Genomic DNA, 20202 nt, shown 5'->3' with positions numbered 1-20202 from the left:
ATGGCTACACAGTAAATAGAACTACTATCCAAATTTTCTTTCAAATGAAACACAAGAAAATGATTTGGGTGTGGAGAGAGCAGAGCGCCTGAAGAATGGCTTCTCTGTGTACAACACATCCAACAGCAACTTGGGCTTACTCCTCACGGGTGGCAGAATACTATGGCCTTCCTGTGACATTACGCCCTATACCAAAAAAAAAAGAAAGAAACAAACAAACACAAGAAAATGAGAGATTAAAGCAAACAGGACTGCTAAATCCAAAAGTGGATAATTTCTTGATAGTAAATTCTTCAAAAATGTTACAAATTATAACATGATATATTAAGGTCACTAACTGTCTTTATTGTGGCAAATAAAACTTAGAAATAGGTTCAAACTAACTTACAAAATGATCATATAGAAACCTGAGTATCTTTATAGGAAGAAGTCTGAGTAATTAAATAGGAAGATACTATTTCTTCTCCTTAGAATGACCTATTTCACATGTGACTAAGGGAAGAGAGAAGTATCAAGTACCATTCAACCAAATCAAGAATCACTTTGTTTTGCTTCCCAAAAAGTTCTGTAGTACTAGTTTATGTTTAAAACCTATCTTAACAAAAGGCATTCAAATATAAAAGGTAGTACATAATAAAATGCTCCTTTCTCTATGTCATTTTGTTATATTTTTAAACAAACACACATCTGTTTAGGTCAAACCAAATACATTTCATTAATCTGCAATCCTAAAACACTGACATTCTGATAGTAATGACATGCCGATTAGGACAGGCAATTCTCATTTAGATATAACAAAACAAATCAACACTGACACTCCGGTTACTAATTTTCTTCTTGTAAACAATGTGTCACTTTCAATGCTTGAACTTAAGCTTTAGTTGTCTTTATTTGCCTTTATCTTTTTTTTAGTGATACTTACCCCTATAGACTAATAATTTACATGTGCATTGCCAGTTAACTACTATTCCAGTTACTATACAATTACCAAATTTAGCATGAAATCACATACCGTCAATTCAAGGAAGATAGTTACAAAACTAAATCTCTTACATCAAAATTAGTAAAATCAAGTGATTAGAAACCCAGTATTATTTGTAAGTAATTTCATTTTAATTTGATATTCTGACCATTAACACTCAAAAAAGGAAACGTTGGTTAATAGTATTTTTAAATGTCCCAAGTTTCCTGTCATAATGAGACCTTTCCTATTAAACAGGAGTACACCCTTATCGATGACTTCACTTTCCATGGTTTCAATTACCCATGGTCAACTGTGGTTCAAAAATATTAAACAGAAAATTCTAGAAATAATCAATTCATAAATTTTAAATAGTGCACTGTTCTGAGGAATGTGATAAAATTTTGCACCTATTGCTTAGGTCACAATGCCCATATCATTCACCTCACTTCATCTCATCACCTAGGCACTGTATCATTTCACATTATCATAAAAAGAAGGGTAAGTACATAAGTACAGTACAGATATTTTGAAAGACCACATTCACATTAACTTCTATTACAGTATATTGTTATAATTGTTCTGTTTTAATATTAGTTATTATTGTTAATCTCTTACTATACCCAATTTATAAATTAAATGTCATGATAGGTATGTATGAATAGGAAAAACATAGTAGATATCGTCTGGAACGATCTGCAGTTTTAGGCATCCACTATGTATCTTGGAACGCATCCCCCATGGATAAGGGGGGACTACTGTGCAAAGAAAATGCAACAGCCCACCATCTTAGTATTCAACATGCACTGCTATTTCAACAACAAAAAATGTGTTTTTCACATGCTTTTTCCTGTTCCCTTTTATAAACCAAGGTTTACACTTGTGCACCTGACTTGGATTATGAATGCAGTCAACAGATACAAAGAAAAGGGACCCACAGTGGGAAGGAGTCCAATACTTCATCATCTTTAACAGGTACTCAGTACAACCAATCAAAAGACTACTCTAGACAGAGATGGTCCAGAGCATACCAAATCCTTCTCAGAAAAAGAAACTCAAGATCAGAGATGTCAGAACTCTTGGAAATCAGTCATCCCAATTTCTTTATTTTACAGGAAAGGAAACAAAAGCCCCGAGATTTTTCACTTATCCAAAATTAGTTTGAAGACAAGAACACAAATCATCTAATGTCAAAGTAATTCTTCCAAAATCTCTTTATCTTTTTCCTTCAGGATGGTAATGTTAGGTTATATAATTTTAAAAGCAAATTACACTGAAAAAAGCAAAAAGAATACTAAGCAGAAATAAAAACTCATTTTACTTAAAGCAAAAAGGCTTATCAAGCACAGACTTGATTCCCTAATAATTAACATATACTTTTTCAATTCCATTCAGATTCTATCACACATTGTTTTCCTCTACAATAAATTCAGTGCAAAATTAACTGCTTCCACGCAGACATTACTTCTGGTGGTTTTTTGAGTAACAGTGTCTAACCCTCACCTCCTGCTGCAGTAATCCATGCTAAGAATCACAACCTATAGCGACACAGTACTTACTCTTCCTTTTTATACAAAGCCCTCTTAAATGAAGAACTAAGTAAGACTAGAGAAGTAAAAGTACTGCAAAGTCCTAGCTAGAATTACAAATGACTAGAATTCTTCTCTGAACAAAAAGGATGGTGAGAAAGAAGACTAGATAAAAAGTTGGGCTAAATTCAAGCCACATTAATTGTTTCACTTTTAACTACTTTGAACAAGAATCATATTTCCAAATCTTTTTCCTATTTTAGTTTTCTAAAATAAAATAAGCAGCATTCACACATTCTAATGCTATCTTACAACTGCAAAATCATTAAACAATCATTATTTCTCATCTACTATGTGTAACAAACTTTCACATATATGATTTTATTACACCTTAAACAGAAATTTTGTAAACTTGTGGTTGAGAATGATACCATTTTTAAGACACACTTTAAGAGAAAAACAATACTTTTTAAGACCTTTTATTCAAAAATTGAATCAGCTACAAAAATAAAGTCTTCCTAAACATTGCCTCTCAGTAATTATTTGCTGATATAAATGAAGGACCTGAAAATTAAAACCACAGAAAAATCTCATTAGTAACAATATCATATATTGAATATTCACCAAAACTGTCCCTATGTGGTCTTACAAGTAACACACACACATTATTACATTTAATCCTGATGCAATTTCATGAGCTAGGTAGGGTTATTATTCCTTTTGAACTGAAGAACTTGGGCTAAGTGCAGAGGTTCTCAGCTAGGAGCTCCTGAAAGTCTTTGAGGAAGTTTAGGGTGCTACACTGACAGCTGAGACAAACCTGGCATTTAGTAGGTGGGAGCCAGGGATACTACATGGCCTGAAATGTGCTGGACAAACCCACAGAATAATCTAGCCCAAAATGCTAGACCGCTATTGAGAGACACTTACTGAGGATAAATGGACAGAGCCAAAGAGCTAATAGTGTCTTTAAACTAGTTGATTCAGTAACAAAATCAAGGACATCACCAGGACGCACCCAAAAGAAAATCAAATATAAAAGCTTATCAAATTCTCATACTAACATAAGTAGTCTAGGTTACCTTCTCAAAAAGGCAATATGACAAAAAAGATGACATACTTGCAAACATTACTCTGGCACCCTCTTTCCCAAGTTTTCCATTTGTCTTATAATTGCCTCAATATATTTGCAAAACTTTATCATCACCTTTAGTTACTCCATGATGTTATAGAAAGGAATCATCTCCAGTTCCCATTCTACTACCCCCCGTTTTATATCCATTTTACTACCTATATGGGTTAATAGTTACATATGACGTTTCACTTAGTCTATTCTTTTCCTCCTTGGCACCACTGCCCCATTAATCATCCTAAAAATCATACTGTCTTCCTGTCAGCATCTCCTTATTTAAGTACAATGATTCCTCACTGAAAGACCTCAGATAATGCATGGTAACTTTCAAGGTTCTCCACCAACTGGCTCCTTTTTTTCCCCACAACTCAATTAGAATCACTATTCCAAGGAGTCTCTTTAGTACTCCTCTCAATTACCATGAAAATTCCCTTTTCTCTACTTTTGCCAACACAGTTTGCTTAGAATAATTTTCCCATTCTTTCTTCTCTGCCATTCAAAATACTTATCTGTTAGTGTGTAGATGTCATCAAATACAATGAATTTACCTGTAATATAACTTTCTGTAATGTCAGTAGACCTCTAAATAACTCTAACTTCAATTATATTTATCTAGTTCTAGTCCTACAGTTAGGACTAGAAACTTCTTGAAGGTAAAAATCACATAATCTTTTCTTCTGAATATTCACATAGACCAATATAATATAGCTACTTGGAATCACAGAATTATTTCTTAAAGAAATCATGAACAGCACCTTCATTTTACTTTATTTATTTTTGTGTGTGAGAAAAACACATAAATTGGTTGCCTCCTGCAGGAGCCCCGACCAGGGCCCAGGCTGGGGAGGAGCCTGCAACCAAAGTATGTGCCCTTGATCAGAATCGAATCCGGGACCCTTTGGTCCACAGGCCGATGCTCTATCCACTAAGCCAAACTGGCTAGGGCTGTACCTTCATTTTAAAAGTGGAAAAAAAAATAAAAAACTAATTCAAGAACACATAATTCTTTAGTGACAAGAATCAGAATTCAGACCACAATCTATAATCTAATGTTAACACTTAATATATGCTTGTTAAACAAACTCCAAGGAACATTACTAGAAATGCTTTCATTCTTCAGCTAGAACCTTTTTACCCTTTTACTTATTCATATGAGAATAGATGATTAGATTATTTTATCCCAATAGTTATTTCTTTATTTTTTTTACTTTTCAATTACAGTTGACATATTATGTCAGGTATACAGTCTCAGGTATACAACTTATGAAGTGATCACCCCAAAAGCCACATCTGACATCATACATAGTTATTACAATAATATTGGCTATATTCCCCATTATCCCAATAGTTTTGATCTCTAGATTACTCATAAAAATCAAACTGTATCTATTTCTATATGGCAAAAAGAGAATTAAATCACATCACTACTATATGATGTATTATATAAAATATGCTTTCCTGCTTCCTATCAATAAGTACATTCCAACCACATATTCTCTCCAGAAGCCAAGAAGTTTGAACATAAAGCATGTTTATAAGTGACATCATCAGTCACTTGCTATATATTAATGCAGCAAGTACATTAAATTTATCTTGTCTCATTATTAGATATTATAAGGATTCAGATTTTCACTAATTCATGTCTATAAATACATGAGATATCAGATGTAACTTTCATCTGTTATTTTTTTAAGTTCAAGGTAGATTAATATAGTTTAGTCCCCCAACATTTAGGAAGACCTTCTTCTACTCAAATCAGATATACATTTCAAAACTCCAATAGCCTAATTCTACTTCTGAAAACATCTCCTACTTTCTGCTCCACAAGTAAAGAAAAGACTTTATCTAGAAATACATTTCTTCTCTAAAGATAACTTTTAATACAAATATACTGCAGGCTATCAGTGTCTAATATGAGGAGAAAATAAAGACAGGACTAAAAAAACAAACAAACACAATTTCAATAAAGAAAAATGTAAAAGAGCAAGAGCAGCAGAATTGATTTATAATAAGTCTGCATATTATCCTATATAATAAGAGCTAATACGCAAATGATCATCACGCCCTCACGCTGTAAAGGCTCAGACACTCAACACTGAGAGAGAAATAGGGACCAGCCAGGTACAAATGAGCTCGCAAGAGAGAAATGGGGACCAGCCAGGCTGCGGCCTGGGAGAGGCACAAGCTGCCCGCCCTGCAGTCCTGGGCAACAACAGCTGGGGCTGCAGCACGGGATAGAGACAAGACACCCGCCCCACGGTCCCGGGCGTCAGAGGCTGCGCCTGCCGCCCAGGAGAGGGACAAGCTGCCTGCCCTGGGGTCCTGGGCGCCAGCACCTGCAGCCCAGGAGAGGGACAAGCCAACTGCCCCACGGTCCTGGGAGCCAATGCCTGCGGCTGTGGCCCAGGTGAACCCGCCCGCCCACAGTCCCCTGCGACTGCAGCCAGCCCCGGGCGCCCGGGTCCGAGTGCCTGTGACCAGCCGGAGGAGGGAATCCTGGGTACCGGGTGCGGGGTGAGGCAGAGGCTGTTAGGGGTGATCAGGCAGGCAGGAGGCAGTTAGGAGCGATCAGGCTGGTAGGGCAGAAGTTAGGGCCGATCAGGGAGGCAGGCAGAGGTGGTTAGGTGTGATCAGGCAGGAAGGCATAGGGGTTAGGGGCAATCTGGCAGATAGGTAGGTGAATGGTTAGGAGCCAGCAGTCCTGGATTGAGAAAGGCAGTCGGACATAACCCCAAGAGGTCCTGGATTGGAGAAGGTGCAGGCTGGGCTGAGGGACAGCCCCCCTCCCGTGCACGAATTTCATGTACCGGGCCTCTAGTATCAATATAAAGCTGTAAAATTAGGAACTAAAATTTAACCTGTTTACTTTTGAAAATAAAAAACAGAGAAAATAACATCTTAAAACACATATGTAGAAATTAGATAAAAATAAAAAGGTCTTAGTCATTTTCTATAATTCAAAGCATAATAAATAAAGCTCATAAGCTGATTTGCTATATAAACTTAACAGAAGAAATGACTAGGTATTACTGGTAGACAAACCAATTTGCCATACATGTAAATCTAAAAAAAAAAAGGGAAAATAGAAATATATTTGGTAAACAGTTTTCCAGACTTCATTCTAAATACAGTAAAACAGGTTCTAAAAAAAAATTTATAGTCTAATTGTAAACTATAATTACAGATTTATTTACACTCATACAGTATTTAACTATTAAAAATATGTATAAGCAAAAGTCATACACAAGTAATGATTTTGGACACTTGATCCTTGCTTTTATTTGGCAATTAGCTGTAGGCCTAATATTTTTAATCTTCCCTTGTGTCAACTTGCTAATTACTCAAATTCATTAGGGGCAAAAGTCTTGTCTAAGAAAAATATTTGGTTTTATAAAATTCAGCCTTGCTGGTGGTACCCACTTGTAATTATATTAAATTACAAAATGGAACAGATTGACTGTTAAAAAAAATAACTTATTTACCATGAGAAAACTAAGAGTGCACTAGCAAAATCGTTAAAAGTCAACCCCTTTAAAAGCAAAATAATTTAAAAATAACTGATTTAATTCAACTTTTTTTTCTTTTAGTCCAGTGACAATATTCTTTTGAGGGGAAAAAAAATCTGTTTTCAGTTCTAAACAATGCATCTAGATCCAACAAAGCACTATTCTTGACACTACACAGAGTTTTACTGAACACTTAGCACCCACACTTTCAGAAATTAATTATACTCCCATCAACCCTGAACTAGAAGGAATTGATCATTGGGTTTAGGAGTAAAAATCTCTTGACAACCGAAACCCAAAATATTCTAGATTGAACTATCCAGATATTTGAGAGAGCCCTTTATACAAAAAATTTAGAAATTCACAGATTTGGATCTCGGCTGGTCAGACTTTACCATTTTAATAGATGTATGAGAGCATTGCAGATATTTACTATGAATGGTAGACTTCACTCAGTAAGAGTTCAATGGCCCATTTGAAAAAACTTTTATGATCACTTTAAAGATTACACACTAATATTAAATGAAACTTGAGGCATATCCTGATACCATATATAGTACTTCCTTAAAATGAAGATTTTAAAAAATGATAAGGAAAAAGCAAATGCAAGTTCCTCTCCCCCTTATCAGGAGCCAGATGTGAGGGGTAAAACTCCCATTCCCCCATTTGTTTGTTTGTTTTTGATGATAGTTATGTCTAGTGATTTTCTATCTACTTATTACCAACATATTACTTCAATAATATGTAGTAAGCAAGTATTTTACAGATGAACGAACACAGCATTTCTTTTAAAAATGTTACATTTAACCTTTAAAATAAGGGAATTTAGGTTAAGATGGTTTAATGTCATAGTAAAAGCAAACAAAATTTTATTTTAAGTTAAATCACTTAAAAGAGGAAATGAGAGGTATTCTGTATTGTTCAACTAAAAAAAAATTATCTTAAAGACTAAGTAGGTACTTAAAAAATATGCTATGACCAAACTACTACTATAGTTTATATATAACCAGGAAAAATAATTCTCTATACAAATACTTCAGAATTCTGCTAACCTAACAGTTTTTACATAGATATAACAAATGCAGACTACAAAAGGAAAACATCAAAAGAGTATACTTTCCTATTTGCATATGTGAAGAAAATGCTCTAAAACTTCTGGAAATAGCAAGCTTCTATAATCAGTTACATAAAATGAAGACATTTGTCTTCCAATGATTTTTCTAGATGGACAAGTCAGAAATAGCCAAATTTAAATTTAAACTCTAATTTGTTAGAATAATAGGTCATAAGTTCAACATCAACCACGCACAATATTGTTGAAAAGCAATAAAAAATGTACCCTGTGCTACTGTCTTTAAACCTAGTCTTTAACATGTTCCATTCAACAGACTAGTAGTATAAGTAAATATATGTCCCCTTTAGAAACTTCTATCTCTTTGCAACAGTAAAACTTTAGGACTCTATATGGATGGACACATGTTTAGCTACTATAAACTGAGAGCTGAGAAAAATCACAGCAACCTATTACCTGAATATATGTATCATCTAGAGAAAAGCCAACACCACATGATTTCACATAATATCTACCAGATCATTTTTTTTGGAATTAAACAGGAAGAAAAACTGATCGGTAACACAGCAAGACTGAGGAGAATACAATAAAAGTTTAAAAAATAAAATTAAGTGAAAGGATACAGCCTTAAAGCACCAGTCTGAGTTCCCACTGCCAGGATCTTCTGTACAGGATCAAAGGCCAGGGCTGAAGGTTGATAGGGAAATCCATGGCGAACAGTCTAGGGATGGGCAAGTGACATCACACCAACCAAAGCCGCAAGCAAAATTTTAAAACAGAAAAGTCAATAAAGGCATTAGAATCTAAAACCAATTATAATTGATGCAAAAGCACATATACAAGTAATTACTGCTTTAAAAAAAAACTCACTATGAAATGTATACTAAAAAACACTTATTCACATAGAACCTAAAACAAACAAAATCTACCCCAATATTACACTTCAATTTCTGCTTTTCCATAACACTGATATTCTATTGAAAAAAATGTCTTACTAACAGTCTATAGTATCATATCTGAGACCAAATTATTAAAGTTCACAGTGGTCAAAAAATCTGTAAATTCATTTAAAAAGGCAATTCATGTTTTATTTTAAGTGTGATAACTGCATCGTGAGTGTACTAGTATTTGGATGCTCATCCAAGTACTTCTAAGGAAAAGCTGTCATATAAGCTAGTCAAGGATTCCGTAAAGCAATTCCCAAACATCTATCCCAACATTGTGCAATTGTAACAGAATACAGACTTGTGCATTTTGCTACTAAATTCTTAATCATTTCAGGGCAATATGGCCAGAAAGTGTTCCTACACACTTTTAAGGAAGTCTGACACTTGAACGCACGGTATTTATAAGGAAGGCAGATGTTAACGCCAAGACAAGTTTGTATTTCTCACTGAGCAGCTGCTGAATTAATTCGCTGCATCATTCTTTCTGAATTACCGACCGCTACGGCAACTGCCGTGCCATTAATCGGCAAAAATCACAGCACTACTAACTTTTTAACTAAAGGTTAGGAGGACCCTGCGATTTCACATGTTTAAAGCCTCCGACCATATTCTACCGGAGAAGTGATGAGCAAATATCTCGCTGAACAGGTTTGGCTTTTTGACAAGCAACGTTCATCAGACACTGCTTCCAAGGGAAACTTCAAAGTTGGTGAATGACATCAAAATGCCTCAATTTTCATTAAGATTGTGGATTAAGGATAGGAATTCAAAATCAGTACTATAGGTTGGAAACCGCCTTGAATGATTGCTGCCTGGGACTTGGGGGGGGGGGGGGGGTATAGATGTCACGGAAAAGGTGTAAGATGATGTAAATCTCCAAAATAGCCCATCCGGCAAATGTTTGCTAGAGGAGGCGCGAGGGCTCTCCTCGCGGCAGGACCATCGCTGGCGCCCTGTCCCCCGGCACTGCCCCCCGAAGGCGACCCCGAGGCCGCGGGCGGCGCGCTCCGCTCACCTTGCAGAGCTGGAAGTGCTCGGACTGGAGCGTCTCCTGGACCTCGGGCTCCCGGCTCCCCGGCGTGTGCTGCTGCGGCTGCGGCTGCTGCGAGGCCGAGGACGAGCCGGCGGTCAGGCCGTCCAGCACCTTCCTGATGTTGAATTTCCTCATGGTCTCGGCGGGGCTGGCCCGCGGCCCGGGAGGGGCGGCCAGGGGCGTCCCCGAGCGGGAGGAGCGAGCCCGGGCGGAGGGCAGCTTCCCCGGGGGAGCCGGAGGCGCGGGGGTGAGTGCGAGGGGAAGAGGCGGCTGCGGAGAAGCAAGAGAGAATCCAAACAGGAAATACGGCGACGGCGCGAGAGCCGCGGCCGCCGCGAGCCCTGGCGGCGACCCTCTTCCTCCGAGGCCGCCGCCGCCGCCTCGCCCCGCGGCCCGGCGGCTCCGCAGTGGCGGCGGCGCCCCGAGCGCTCTGCCGGCCTCACCTGGCCGCGGGCGGACCCTGCGCCGCGCCGCCGCCCCGGCTCGCCCCCGCCGCCGCCGCCGCGTCCATGGCCCGCGGCCCCCGCTCCTCGCCCGCCCCGGCCCGCGGTCCCTCGGCGCTGCCACTCGCTCCGGCCGCCGCTCCGACTCCCGGGGGTCGCCGGCTCTCCGTCCGCAGCAGCCGCTCGGCCTCCCCGCCGCTCAGCGCCGCTGCCCGCCCGGCATCGCCCGCAGGGCGCCCGGGGTGGGTCCCCGCGCTCTCCGCCTCGCTCCGCCTCGCCCGTCCGCCACTGGACCGTCCCGCCCTCGCTCCTTCGGAGCCGGGCTGCCGGCCTCCGGCGCTCGTCCCGCCCGCGCTCCCGCCCGGCCGCTCCCTCTCGCCCGACTGGGCGGCTCGGCACACGGCACCAACGCCCGCCGAGCAGCAGCGGCGCCGCGGGTACAGCGCCGGCGGCGGCGGCAGCTGGGCCTCCGCGGAGCGGGGCTGCTGAGCATGCGCACGCCCCCCGCACCCCCACCCCCGCGGGAGTGGAGCTGGGGCTTAAATTATCCTCCGCGAGAATCCCAGACCACAGCTCAGTCTCCCCGCCCCGGCCGCCCTGCTGGAATATGCAGCCGCTGCCCCTGCAGCTGGGGTAGTAAAAATGTTGATGACTAAAAAGCAGCAGGACACCTTTCTTTCAAGTTCGGTCTTTAACGCGGGGCTTAAGCTCTCCCCCTTTAAAGAGGCACACACTCCCGGCTGCTGGCTGCAATATTATTGTTGTTGCTTTATTGATGGTCTTTGTGTTGGATTGATTTGGATTTGGTTATTTGAAACAGAGCGACTTGACAACGGCTATGTGGCAAGAGGATGACAGACTTTTAAATGTACTAGGAAAGGAGATAAACCTAAAGGGGTGAGGGAGGGGAATAAATTCTTTCCCGAAATTGTCGGTAGGATTAAAGCGTGGCCATAGCAGGTAGCTGCTAGGATGGAATAAGCTACCGAAGGGGAACCGCTCCAGGGCTGGGTGTCTGCCGCGACCTGTGACACGTCGCCACCCCTGGATCCAGTCTGCACGCAAGGGTGGGTGTGGATGGGGGCGGGAGTGAGGGTGCAAGTCAACAACGCGCTGTCACTCATTTCAGAACCTTCCGTCGCCTTTAACACCGATTATTCGTTAAGTAATCCCCAGCAGCTTCTCTCCTCACTCTTGCAAGGGCAAGGAGGGAAAGATGAAGTTTTCGCTCAGATCTTTCTGCTGCTTCTCACACACAATCTCGCCTGGATGCTTGGAGACAAATGTCTGGTTCGAGTTTGAAAACGTAGAGAGAGATTCAAGCTGCAAGTACCCTTCCAGAAAGTGCGTTCAACAAGAAAGGTAGATGGGAAGCAGAGGTATTTGATTAGGAAGAATGTAGAAGCTCATAAAGACTAATTCTATTTCGTGGGGTAGGGGTTGGGAGGAAGGACACTCTTCCGGATTCCTGACTTCCACGCCCCTAAGGGTCCAGCGAGGAGCAACAACAGAGCTACTTGGTTTTCCGAACCCCATTCAGAAGTGCCCGCCCTCTTCTTTCTGATTGGCCGAATTCTGCACCGTTCAGGGAAATTCTCATCCCAGTATTGGTTGATGCGGCAGGCTTTCAACAGCAGTTAGCAAACCAACTACGACTCCGGCTCAGGGATTTCGGGAAATGTAGTTTTCTCTGGGGCTTCCGCATTCAAGGACGAAGTCTCACACTTGGGACCTATAAAAATTGTATTGTGGCTTAATATTTATTGAATTACTCAGTTAATTCACTGGGTGCAAAGAACAATAAAAAAAAACTTGATAATTTTTCTTAAACTACTTACAAGTGTTTCTGAATTTTTTATTTACTAATTTAATGCTCTGAAACATTTTATTGTATGAGACCTTGTGGTAGGTACTGAAGGTGGCTCAGAAGAATGCTTGCTTTCAACAAGCTCACCACAGTCTAAAAGGGGGAAAACCTCACATAAATTAGTAATCATAAAACAATGTGATGAATTCATTGATGGAATCATACATGAGGAGGAGTGAAGAGGGTAATTTAACCAGCCTGGAAATGGTGATATTTACCATAGTTGTGTCCAGATGAGTAGGAGTTGACCAGGTGAAGAGGAGGGAGAAGAGCATTGGGAGGCAGGTGGGGAGGTTATCAGAAGTAGCTTAGAGTATTTTTTAAAATGCTAATGCCTCCGTAGGGGAAAATTTCTAAACAGAGAGATCACTTACTTCCCCCACAGATTTCTATGATCCACCTTATCATCTAAGTTGAAAATAAATCTGTTGGGAAATTTGTCATCATTGGATTATAAAACTCTTTGGAGAAGGGACAGCTTCTTGCTGAGAGGCCTTGTGGTGGTGTAGTGGAAAATTCCGGGGCTCTGTTGTCTGCCAGATATGAATTTCAATCCAGGCCTTGGTAATATGTGCAACCTTGGGCAAATCCCTTACTTTTCTGAAGGGCTAGGTTTCTCAAGTGTAAAATGAGATTAATACTATCTTCTTCCTAGACTCTAGGACCTAGAGTTTTGTGAAAATAAACTGGAAAACAATTATAAAGTTTGCACTACATTGGTTAGCACTCTGTAGATACCTAAAAATGTCAGTTTTCCCATTCTATTATCAGGGTACATGAGGTGAAAGGAACTTGAAGAGATCTTCTTTAAGCCAGTTCTCCATTTTGGACTTTATGATTTTTGTTTTTATTTCCATACCTCATCGGATTATAAACTCATTCTGACATTCCCAAAACTTTGGTTCCTAGAGGACACATGGAATTTAAGATGAGTATGGAGAATGTCTGCCAATGTAAATTAGCTTTGTGAATTTGCAATCCATCCTCTCCAAGAGACCAGAATTCTATCAGGTATAAAAATAACAATGCCCCCAACCCATGGATACAGACAATAGGGTGGTGAAGGCCTGGGGTTGAGGGTGGGGGTGGGGCTGGAGGGGATCAATGGAGGGAAAAGGGGAACATATGTAATACTTTCAATAATAATTATTTTTTAAAAATTTAAAGAAAAACAAAACAAAAAACCAACAATGACCCAAAATATCTGCTTTTATAGTAGCAAAGATAAAATAATGGACCCTCAAATTCATTACATTTCTTGTAAGTCAATTTCAATTTGCCACTGATTTTTAAATTAAGATAAAAAAATTAAGAATTTAATTTATAATTAATTAGAAATTTTAAGCTTATAGTGAAATTATTAAAAATTTAACAATTTATATTACTCATTTTAAAATTGAGCACAAAGCAGAGAATTTTAACCTATAATAACCTCTCAACAACGTTTTACCTTTTTTGTTTGTTTGTTCTGTTTAATGAATGAATCAATCTGTTGATTCCTAGCAACACAATAGCTTTCTGCCTTTGAGCATGTGGCATTCTCCCAAATATAATTTTTTCTTACCTATAATTGATGAATGGATCAGTAGATGATTATATAAAATATACACTGGCAAATTATAGATATCTATATTACATTCAGCTCTAAACATTACTCAGTTAATACAATGAAAATTAAAAAGCAAAAAGAAAGTAAAAGAATCAACATACAAATAGAAAGGCAGCTCATTAAATTATTTGACATTGGAAGGCCAAAATCCCAGGACAAAGAATTCATACATTTCTGAATCTGCCAATTCTCATTATCTCATTTAAAGGCTACCAGGCTTCCCAGGTATTTGGCTCAGTGGTTAGAATGCCATCCTGTGCACCGAAAGGTCACAGGTTCCATTCCTGGTCAGGGCACATACCTGGCTTGAGAGGTTTGATCCTCAGTCAGGGCTTGGGCATGAGGCAACAGATGGAAACCATGTTTCTCTCTCCCTCTCCCTCTCCCTCACCCTCTTCCCCTCCCTGTCTTTAGAATCAATGAAAACATATCCTTGAGTTAGAAATAAAGGCTACCAGTCAAACTAAGGCTCTGTTATTGGTCTCAGGGGCAGCTGGATGCTGATTGAGAGGAGTAAAGTAGAAACTAAAAATACATATTTTAGTGAGAAATTATATTATTGGCCAAAAACTTTCTAGAAGATAAATTATATGATTGGCAAAAAACTTTCTGAAAGGTAGACCAACTATCTCACTTACTAGCATTCATTTATATAGAATTAACTGTAGTTTATTGAGTCACGAAGGATGTCTACATAACAATAATTGATTCACTACACCTTTTAACAGCATATTGAATTTAATTATTTGTAAATTGCAGCAGAGATATTAATTAGTTTGCCTAGTTCAGGGTTGTTTTCTAAATGGGTATCCTAGGTCCTGCTGAAATGTTAGGGCCTGGGCAACCATACTTTTGAGCAGGTGACCATGTGTCCTTATCCAGACTGAATGGATCAGAGGCAGACACCTGAAGTAAGCCAAGGCAAGAGATCATATTCCTCTGGGGATATGGAATTGAATCATAAAGGTGATAATTTGTCTGAACCAGGAGATCATATGGAGCTGGGACTGAATCAGAGAGCGTCCATATTTTGATGGGTCACAGGAGAATGGAATAGACTCAAATTACAAAGAAGTGACTCTAAGGAGGTGAAGAGGATAGTCTCTATTCCTAATCTCCAACTCCTAGTTCTTATTCTGTCTACACTTTTTCTCCTTCTCTGTGTAAACAAGTTTGAGTGGGTTCCTGGTTCTTACAATCAAATATTCTTATAAATTTAGACACAGCCTGCCCCAGAATGTAAAGAAATGTAGAGATTTTGTAGCCATCTTTCATTGCCATATTTATCTTCTACTCACAATTCTCCCCCAATGTTAAGTGGCTACTGCAACATCTAGCAAAGAATTTGTGGTTTAGTCTGGAATGATTAAAAGTAATTGTTGTGATGAGAAAAGGTCAGATTCTGGATTATATTCTAATGATAAAGCCAAAAGGATTTGCTGACCATATGGGGTGTATGAGAGAAAGAGGCAAGATGAGGCCTCAGTTTTTGGCGTGAGCACTTAGAAGGGTGGTGTTGCCATTTACTTTTCACATTTATGACTCCTGGATAACTTCCAGTTACCATTTGTACCTGAGTGGACTTGACAAATATCATCAGCTAAACAAACAAGCCTTGTCTGGGAACAAGCAGGATCCACTACATTGTGATCTTCTTTGTCAAGCTCTGGCCTTTCTAGAAAAACAGATTAGGCAGATATTAGTGAGCCTTTCTTTTTCCATGGATTACATCTGTCACTCTTTAATAGTATGTGAAAAGTATTATTAAACCATATACAGAAATGTCTAGGCAAAAATCAGCACGTTCAAGTGAAGAGAAAATTCCAAAACTGCAAAAAACAAAAAACAAAAAAATCAAGTGAACCACATGAACACTTAAATGCAAAATATGAGGCATTAATGTTGAAAAATGAGAAAAATATTGTCAAATTCTTAAAAATTAGAAACTAGGCAATCAGGAGTTTCTAAATATATTCTCATATGTTTCCAATGTTATTTCTACAATGGGAACAATATTTGAGGTAAGGAAGAATGTCCCCAGTACTTTTTTTAGAATATATTTTATTGATTTTTTTTTACAGAGAGGAGGGGAGAGGGATAGAGAGTTAGAAACATCAATGAGAGAGAAACATTGATCAGCTACCTCTTGCACACCCCCTACTGGGGATGTGCCTGCAACCAAGGTACATGCCCTTGATCAGAATCGAACCTGGGAACCTTTCAGACCGCAGGCCGATGCTCTATTCACTGAGCCAAACCGGTTAGGACCCCAGTATTTTTAATTTAGGTATTCTATTTTAGAATTTAAATATTGTTGTACATATTTTGAGAACTTTACCAAAAGTTCACCTTTTCTTTTCAAAAAACTCCTTATAATTTGATCTGTTAACTGAAGAGCTAAAGTGTGTACTTTATCCAATTACTCACAATTAATATTTTGTGATTAATGAATAAGCTTTGCAAAGCAGTTAAAGTTACTATTTTGTTTCAGTCTCCACCCTCTGGGCTTCTTTCTATTCTACCAGCCTGTTCTCTTCCTTCAACTAACTACCCATCCCTCTTCCTCAAAAAGAGAAAGAGAATAAATTTGGATCAGAATACTTCTAAAAAGTATTACCTTAGGGCAGGTCAAGCATATTGAGTGTGTTTCTGAGCGAATTGCCAGGCCAAGCTTTTTTTTTTTTTTTTAATTAAAACACACATCAATAACCAATAAAAACTGATTTTTTTTTTTTTCCCTCAGAGAGAGTTGCTTGACATGGGAGCCCAGTGAGATAGTGCCAATCACAGCTGACTAATAGGACACATTACCTTCCACCTGAGGCTCTGAGGTTTGACACAGAGGTGGGCCACATCTCTAAGTCATCTGGTTGTAGAACGTTTTGATGCCAACTCTTCTTTTTTTTTTTTTTTTTCTAGTCAACCTAAAGACTACTACCTGAGAAATTAAAAAGAATCAAAACAAAGACTTTAAAGTAAGGAGGGTGGGGAGTAATCCTCTCCCCAAGGACCCATCAGAGCCAAGATAATAATACTAACAATGAAAACATGCAAGGGACACTAATTAAGTCTCAGAGGTTTTATGTAGAAGGTAGGTAAGCATAGTCTCAATACAAGGATGGTGTTTCTCAAAATAGGACCAAGTATTTTGTTTTAAACTCAGAATGGGTTCTTTGACTGTGTTTTAGCAAACATATACTTAGTCCAACAGCAACTTATAAACCCGTAATTGTAGTATCTCCTTCCCTCCAGCTCTGAGTCAAACATGTTCAACTTTCAGGGTAACCTCTGGCCTTGTCATCTGCTCTTTTTATGTAACTCTGTTATTCTATTTTCACACACCCATAGTCTCAATTCTACCTACAGTGACCACTGCACTGTTTCTGGTTTTATGACCAATGGCACAAACTAAGTTCCTTTTGGTATGCAATTTTTAATGATAAAATCTCTATTAAGTAACTTACCAACATGTTAGTAAACCAAAACGTTAGTAAAGCCAATATAAAATATATGGACTATACCCCAGTAAAACTGAGCCTTTTTATTCTCAAAACAATTACACACGCACACACACACACACACACACACACACACACACACACCCCCCTAGCTCTCAAAGCCTGGGAGATCAATTTAGATATTTTCTGAATTATTTTTAAGATAATTTAAAGGAAGATAAAACACTGAGCATAGAAACACTTCCCCATATTTCTCTTCACCTATTTAAAAATCCCCTCACCCCACTTTTCCCCACTTCTCATCAGTTTTTCCAATAACTCCATCACTCTCTTTAGAAAGCCCAGCCCTGATCACTGACTCCAAATCCCCCTTCCTCAAACCTCCCAGTCATTCTCTTATCTATATGCTTATATAACATCATCTACTCCCTTCTATCTGACACTCAGCTAATAAGATAAAAAGGGGATGAATATGTCGGAAGCACAAAGAATATTCTTCACAAAGAAGGGAAGAAGAATGTGACTATGTACATTATAGTAGTTACTTCCAGTTTTTCCTGGCCCATAAATACTCCCAGAGAGATAATAATCATGATGTTGGAGATGCAAAATGACTAAAGTCTATCAAGAAAGGGAGGGAAAAATGCCCTAGCCAGTTTTGCCCAATGGATAGAGCATTGGACCACAGACTGAAGTGTCCCAGGTTTAATTCCAGGCAAAGGCACATACTTTGGTTGCAGGCTTAATCCCTGGCCCTGGTCAGGTTGCATGTGGGAGGCAACCAGTCGATGTCTCTCCCTCCCCGCTCCCCTCTGCTCCCCCCCCCCCCCCCCACACACACACCTCCATTCCACTCTCCCTAAAAATCAATGGAAAAATATCCTCCGGAAAGTATTAACAACAACAACAAAAAAGGGAGAAGCAGAAGAAAAGTGCAAGATTAGTGCAGTTTCCAAAACAGAGCATCAGCCCCTGAATCCTGGTGCTTTCGTGGATCGGCCAGCAGCGTGACCTTTAGCATTCCATTCCACAAACATTTGCTCTGTGCCCACAGTGTGACACAGTGGGTGTTGTGGGGAATATAAACATGATACAACTTGGTTGTGGCACTTTAAAAGATGGCAATATAGTGATAAGGAAGCAAAATCCCTAAAAGGAGTGACCAGACTAATGCCAAGTGCATCCTTTTATTCTCCTAAGGATTATTATCATATTCCATTTCAAACTCTCCATAGCAACACTCTCCCATTGGGTATGTACTCATCATCATGGTACCTTGTCTCAGAGGATGAGCATCCCCTGGGGTTGGGAAACATAGAAGGAGGATGAGGAAAGACCCTGGAATCACTCAATTCCCTATTATTCATCCAAAACCTCCAACCACTCCCACTAGGTTTCATCCAGACCAGCATGACCCAAATATTTCCACCAAGACAATCTTGTTCAACAGGCCCCAAATACAACTTCCCTTCCTTGGTTTCCTCATAACCGTAATCAGGCTGTAACTTCAAGGTGTGGCTTCATGAATGGGGTAAGCGGAGTTTCTCACATCCAGGTAAGTTCCTACTCACTCTCCAGCATGGAGTGATGTGCCCCTTTGACTTTGTAATGATGAAATAAGTGATTATTCCTTTCAGCCCAGGCCCATAGAAAGAAAGGGAAGGAAGGTACCAGGCTTTTCCTTATCCTCATTGCTCTTTGGCAGTTGGAATGACTGCCTTTTTGAGAAGCCACTGGAAACAAGGTAATGTGAGACTATCAGTCAACCAAAACACTTACTTAGAACCAATACATTTATGAAGGTGAATGCGACACTAAATGGATTTTAGTGGCATTGTGGGTCCCATCTATTGCTGAGTAATATTGTCTGTCTCTGTGCTGTTTGAAATGATTCATATTCAACTTTCAGGCATGAGGTTCGTTTCCTGGGATTTAATAAAGGGTTGTCCAGTGTCCTATAGGATCATCTACTCTTTAGTAATCTTTGTTGGCCTAAAATGCATGGCATTGATGCATAAATTCCTCTGCAGTGGCTGCTTCTTCATCTGCTCTTCAACTATAAACGTTCTGCTTATTCATGATGAGAGAGTTTGTTAAATTCAGGAAATTGAGGAGGAAGTTCCATGATAGCATTATCATGGTTCACCAGCCTAGTGGTTTCCTTCAAGAGGCACCTCACTGTAGTGTAGATGAAACTTAGAGCAGAGGTCCCCACCCAATGATCATGTTAGTGCTACCATGCAGCCTCCTGGGATAATTCTACTGCCTTCTTAATATTCAAATATGCAGAGCTGATGTTTGCATTTTTTGTATTTCTACTTCTTTTGTCATGGCAGAACAGACAAGCCTCAGACCACTGCGGCAGGCATACTTGCACTCTGTCACTAGCTAAGTAGCATCAGACAAGTCATTTAATGCTTAATTTTTTATTTCCTTATGTGTAAAATTGGTGAATAAATACCTTAAGTAGAATGTTGTAAGATTAAAGACAAAGAGTATAAAGTTCGTAGTCTAAAATCTGTCATACACAGGGGTGGGTAAACGTAGATTTACAGTGTGAGTGCACAAAACAGAGTTTATTCTTGTATTATTGATTATTGTATTTTCCATACAAGTAACTATAAACCTACTTTTTCCCTACCCCA

At 39.5% G+C, this 20202-nt stretch overlaps 1 protein-coding gene and 1 non-coding gene across 13 annotated transcripts in view; one reads left to right on the top strand and one right to left on the bottom strand.

Moving 5' to 3' along the window:
- Positions 1-10996, bottom strand: part of STXBP5 (syntaxin binding protein 5) — a 165554-nt gene extending 154558 nt beyond the window's left edge. For 5 of the 12 annotated variants that reach the window (XM_059700618.1, XM_059700621.1, XM_059700620.1 and 2 more), the window contains exons 1-2: positions 10163-10993; positions 8824-8921 (exon numbers count right to left, since the gene is read on the bottom strand). In XM_059700618.1, coding sequence (XP_059556601.1) covers positions 8824-8921; positions 10163-10315 — 251 coding nt within the window. In that variant the 5' untranslated portion in view covers positions 10316-10993. Of the gene's footprint in view, positions 1-8823; positions 8922-10162 lie in introns of all 12 variants that reach the window. The other 7 variants (XM_059700630.1, XM_059700623.1, XM_059700619.1 and 4 more) reach the window with 4 other exon arrangements.
- On the top strand, positions 66-194 carry LOC132237843 (small nucleolar RNA SNORA11). Its single transcript, XR_009453661.1, has one exon. It is a non-coding gene; the product is annotated as a small nucleolar RNA SNORA11 (small nucleolar RNA).
- Positions 10997-20202: the final 9206 nt, after the last annotated feature.

The sequence above is a fragment of the Myotis daubentonii genome, chromosome 6, assembly GCF_963259705.1.
Source record: "Myotis daubentonii chromosome 6, mMyoDau2.1, whole genome shotgun sequence".
Lineage (NCBI taxonomy): Eukaryota > Metazoa > Chordata > Mammalia > Chiroptera > Vespertilionidae > Myotis > Myotis daubentonii.
This window is presented reverse-complemented; position numbering and strand designations above follow the sequence as displayed.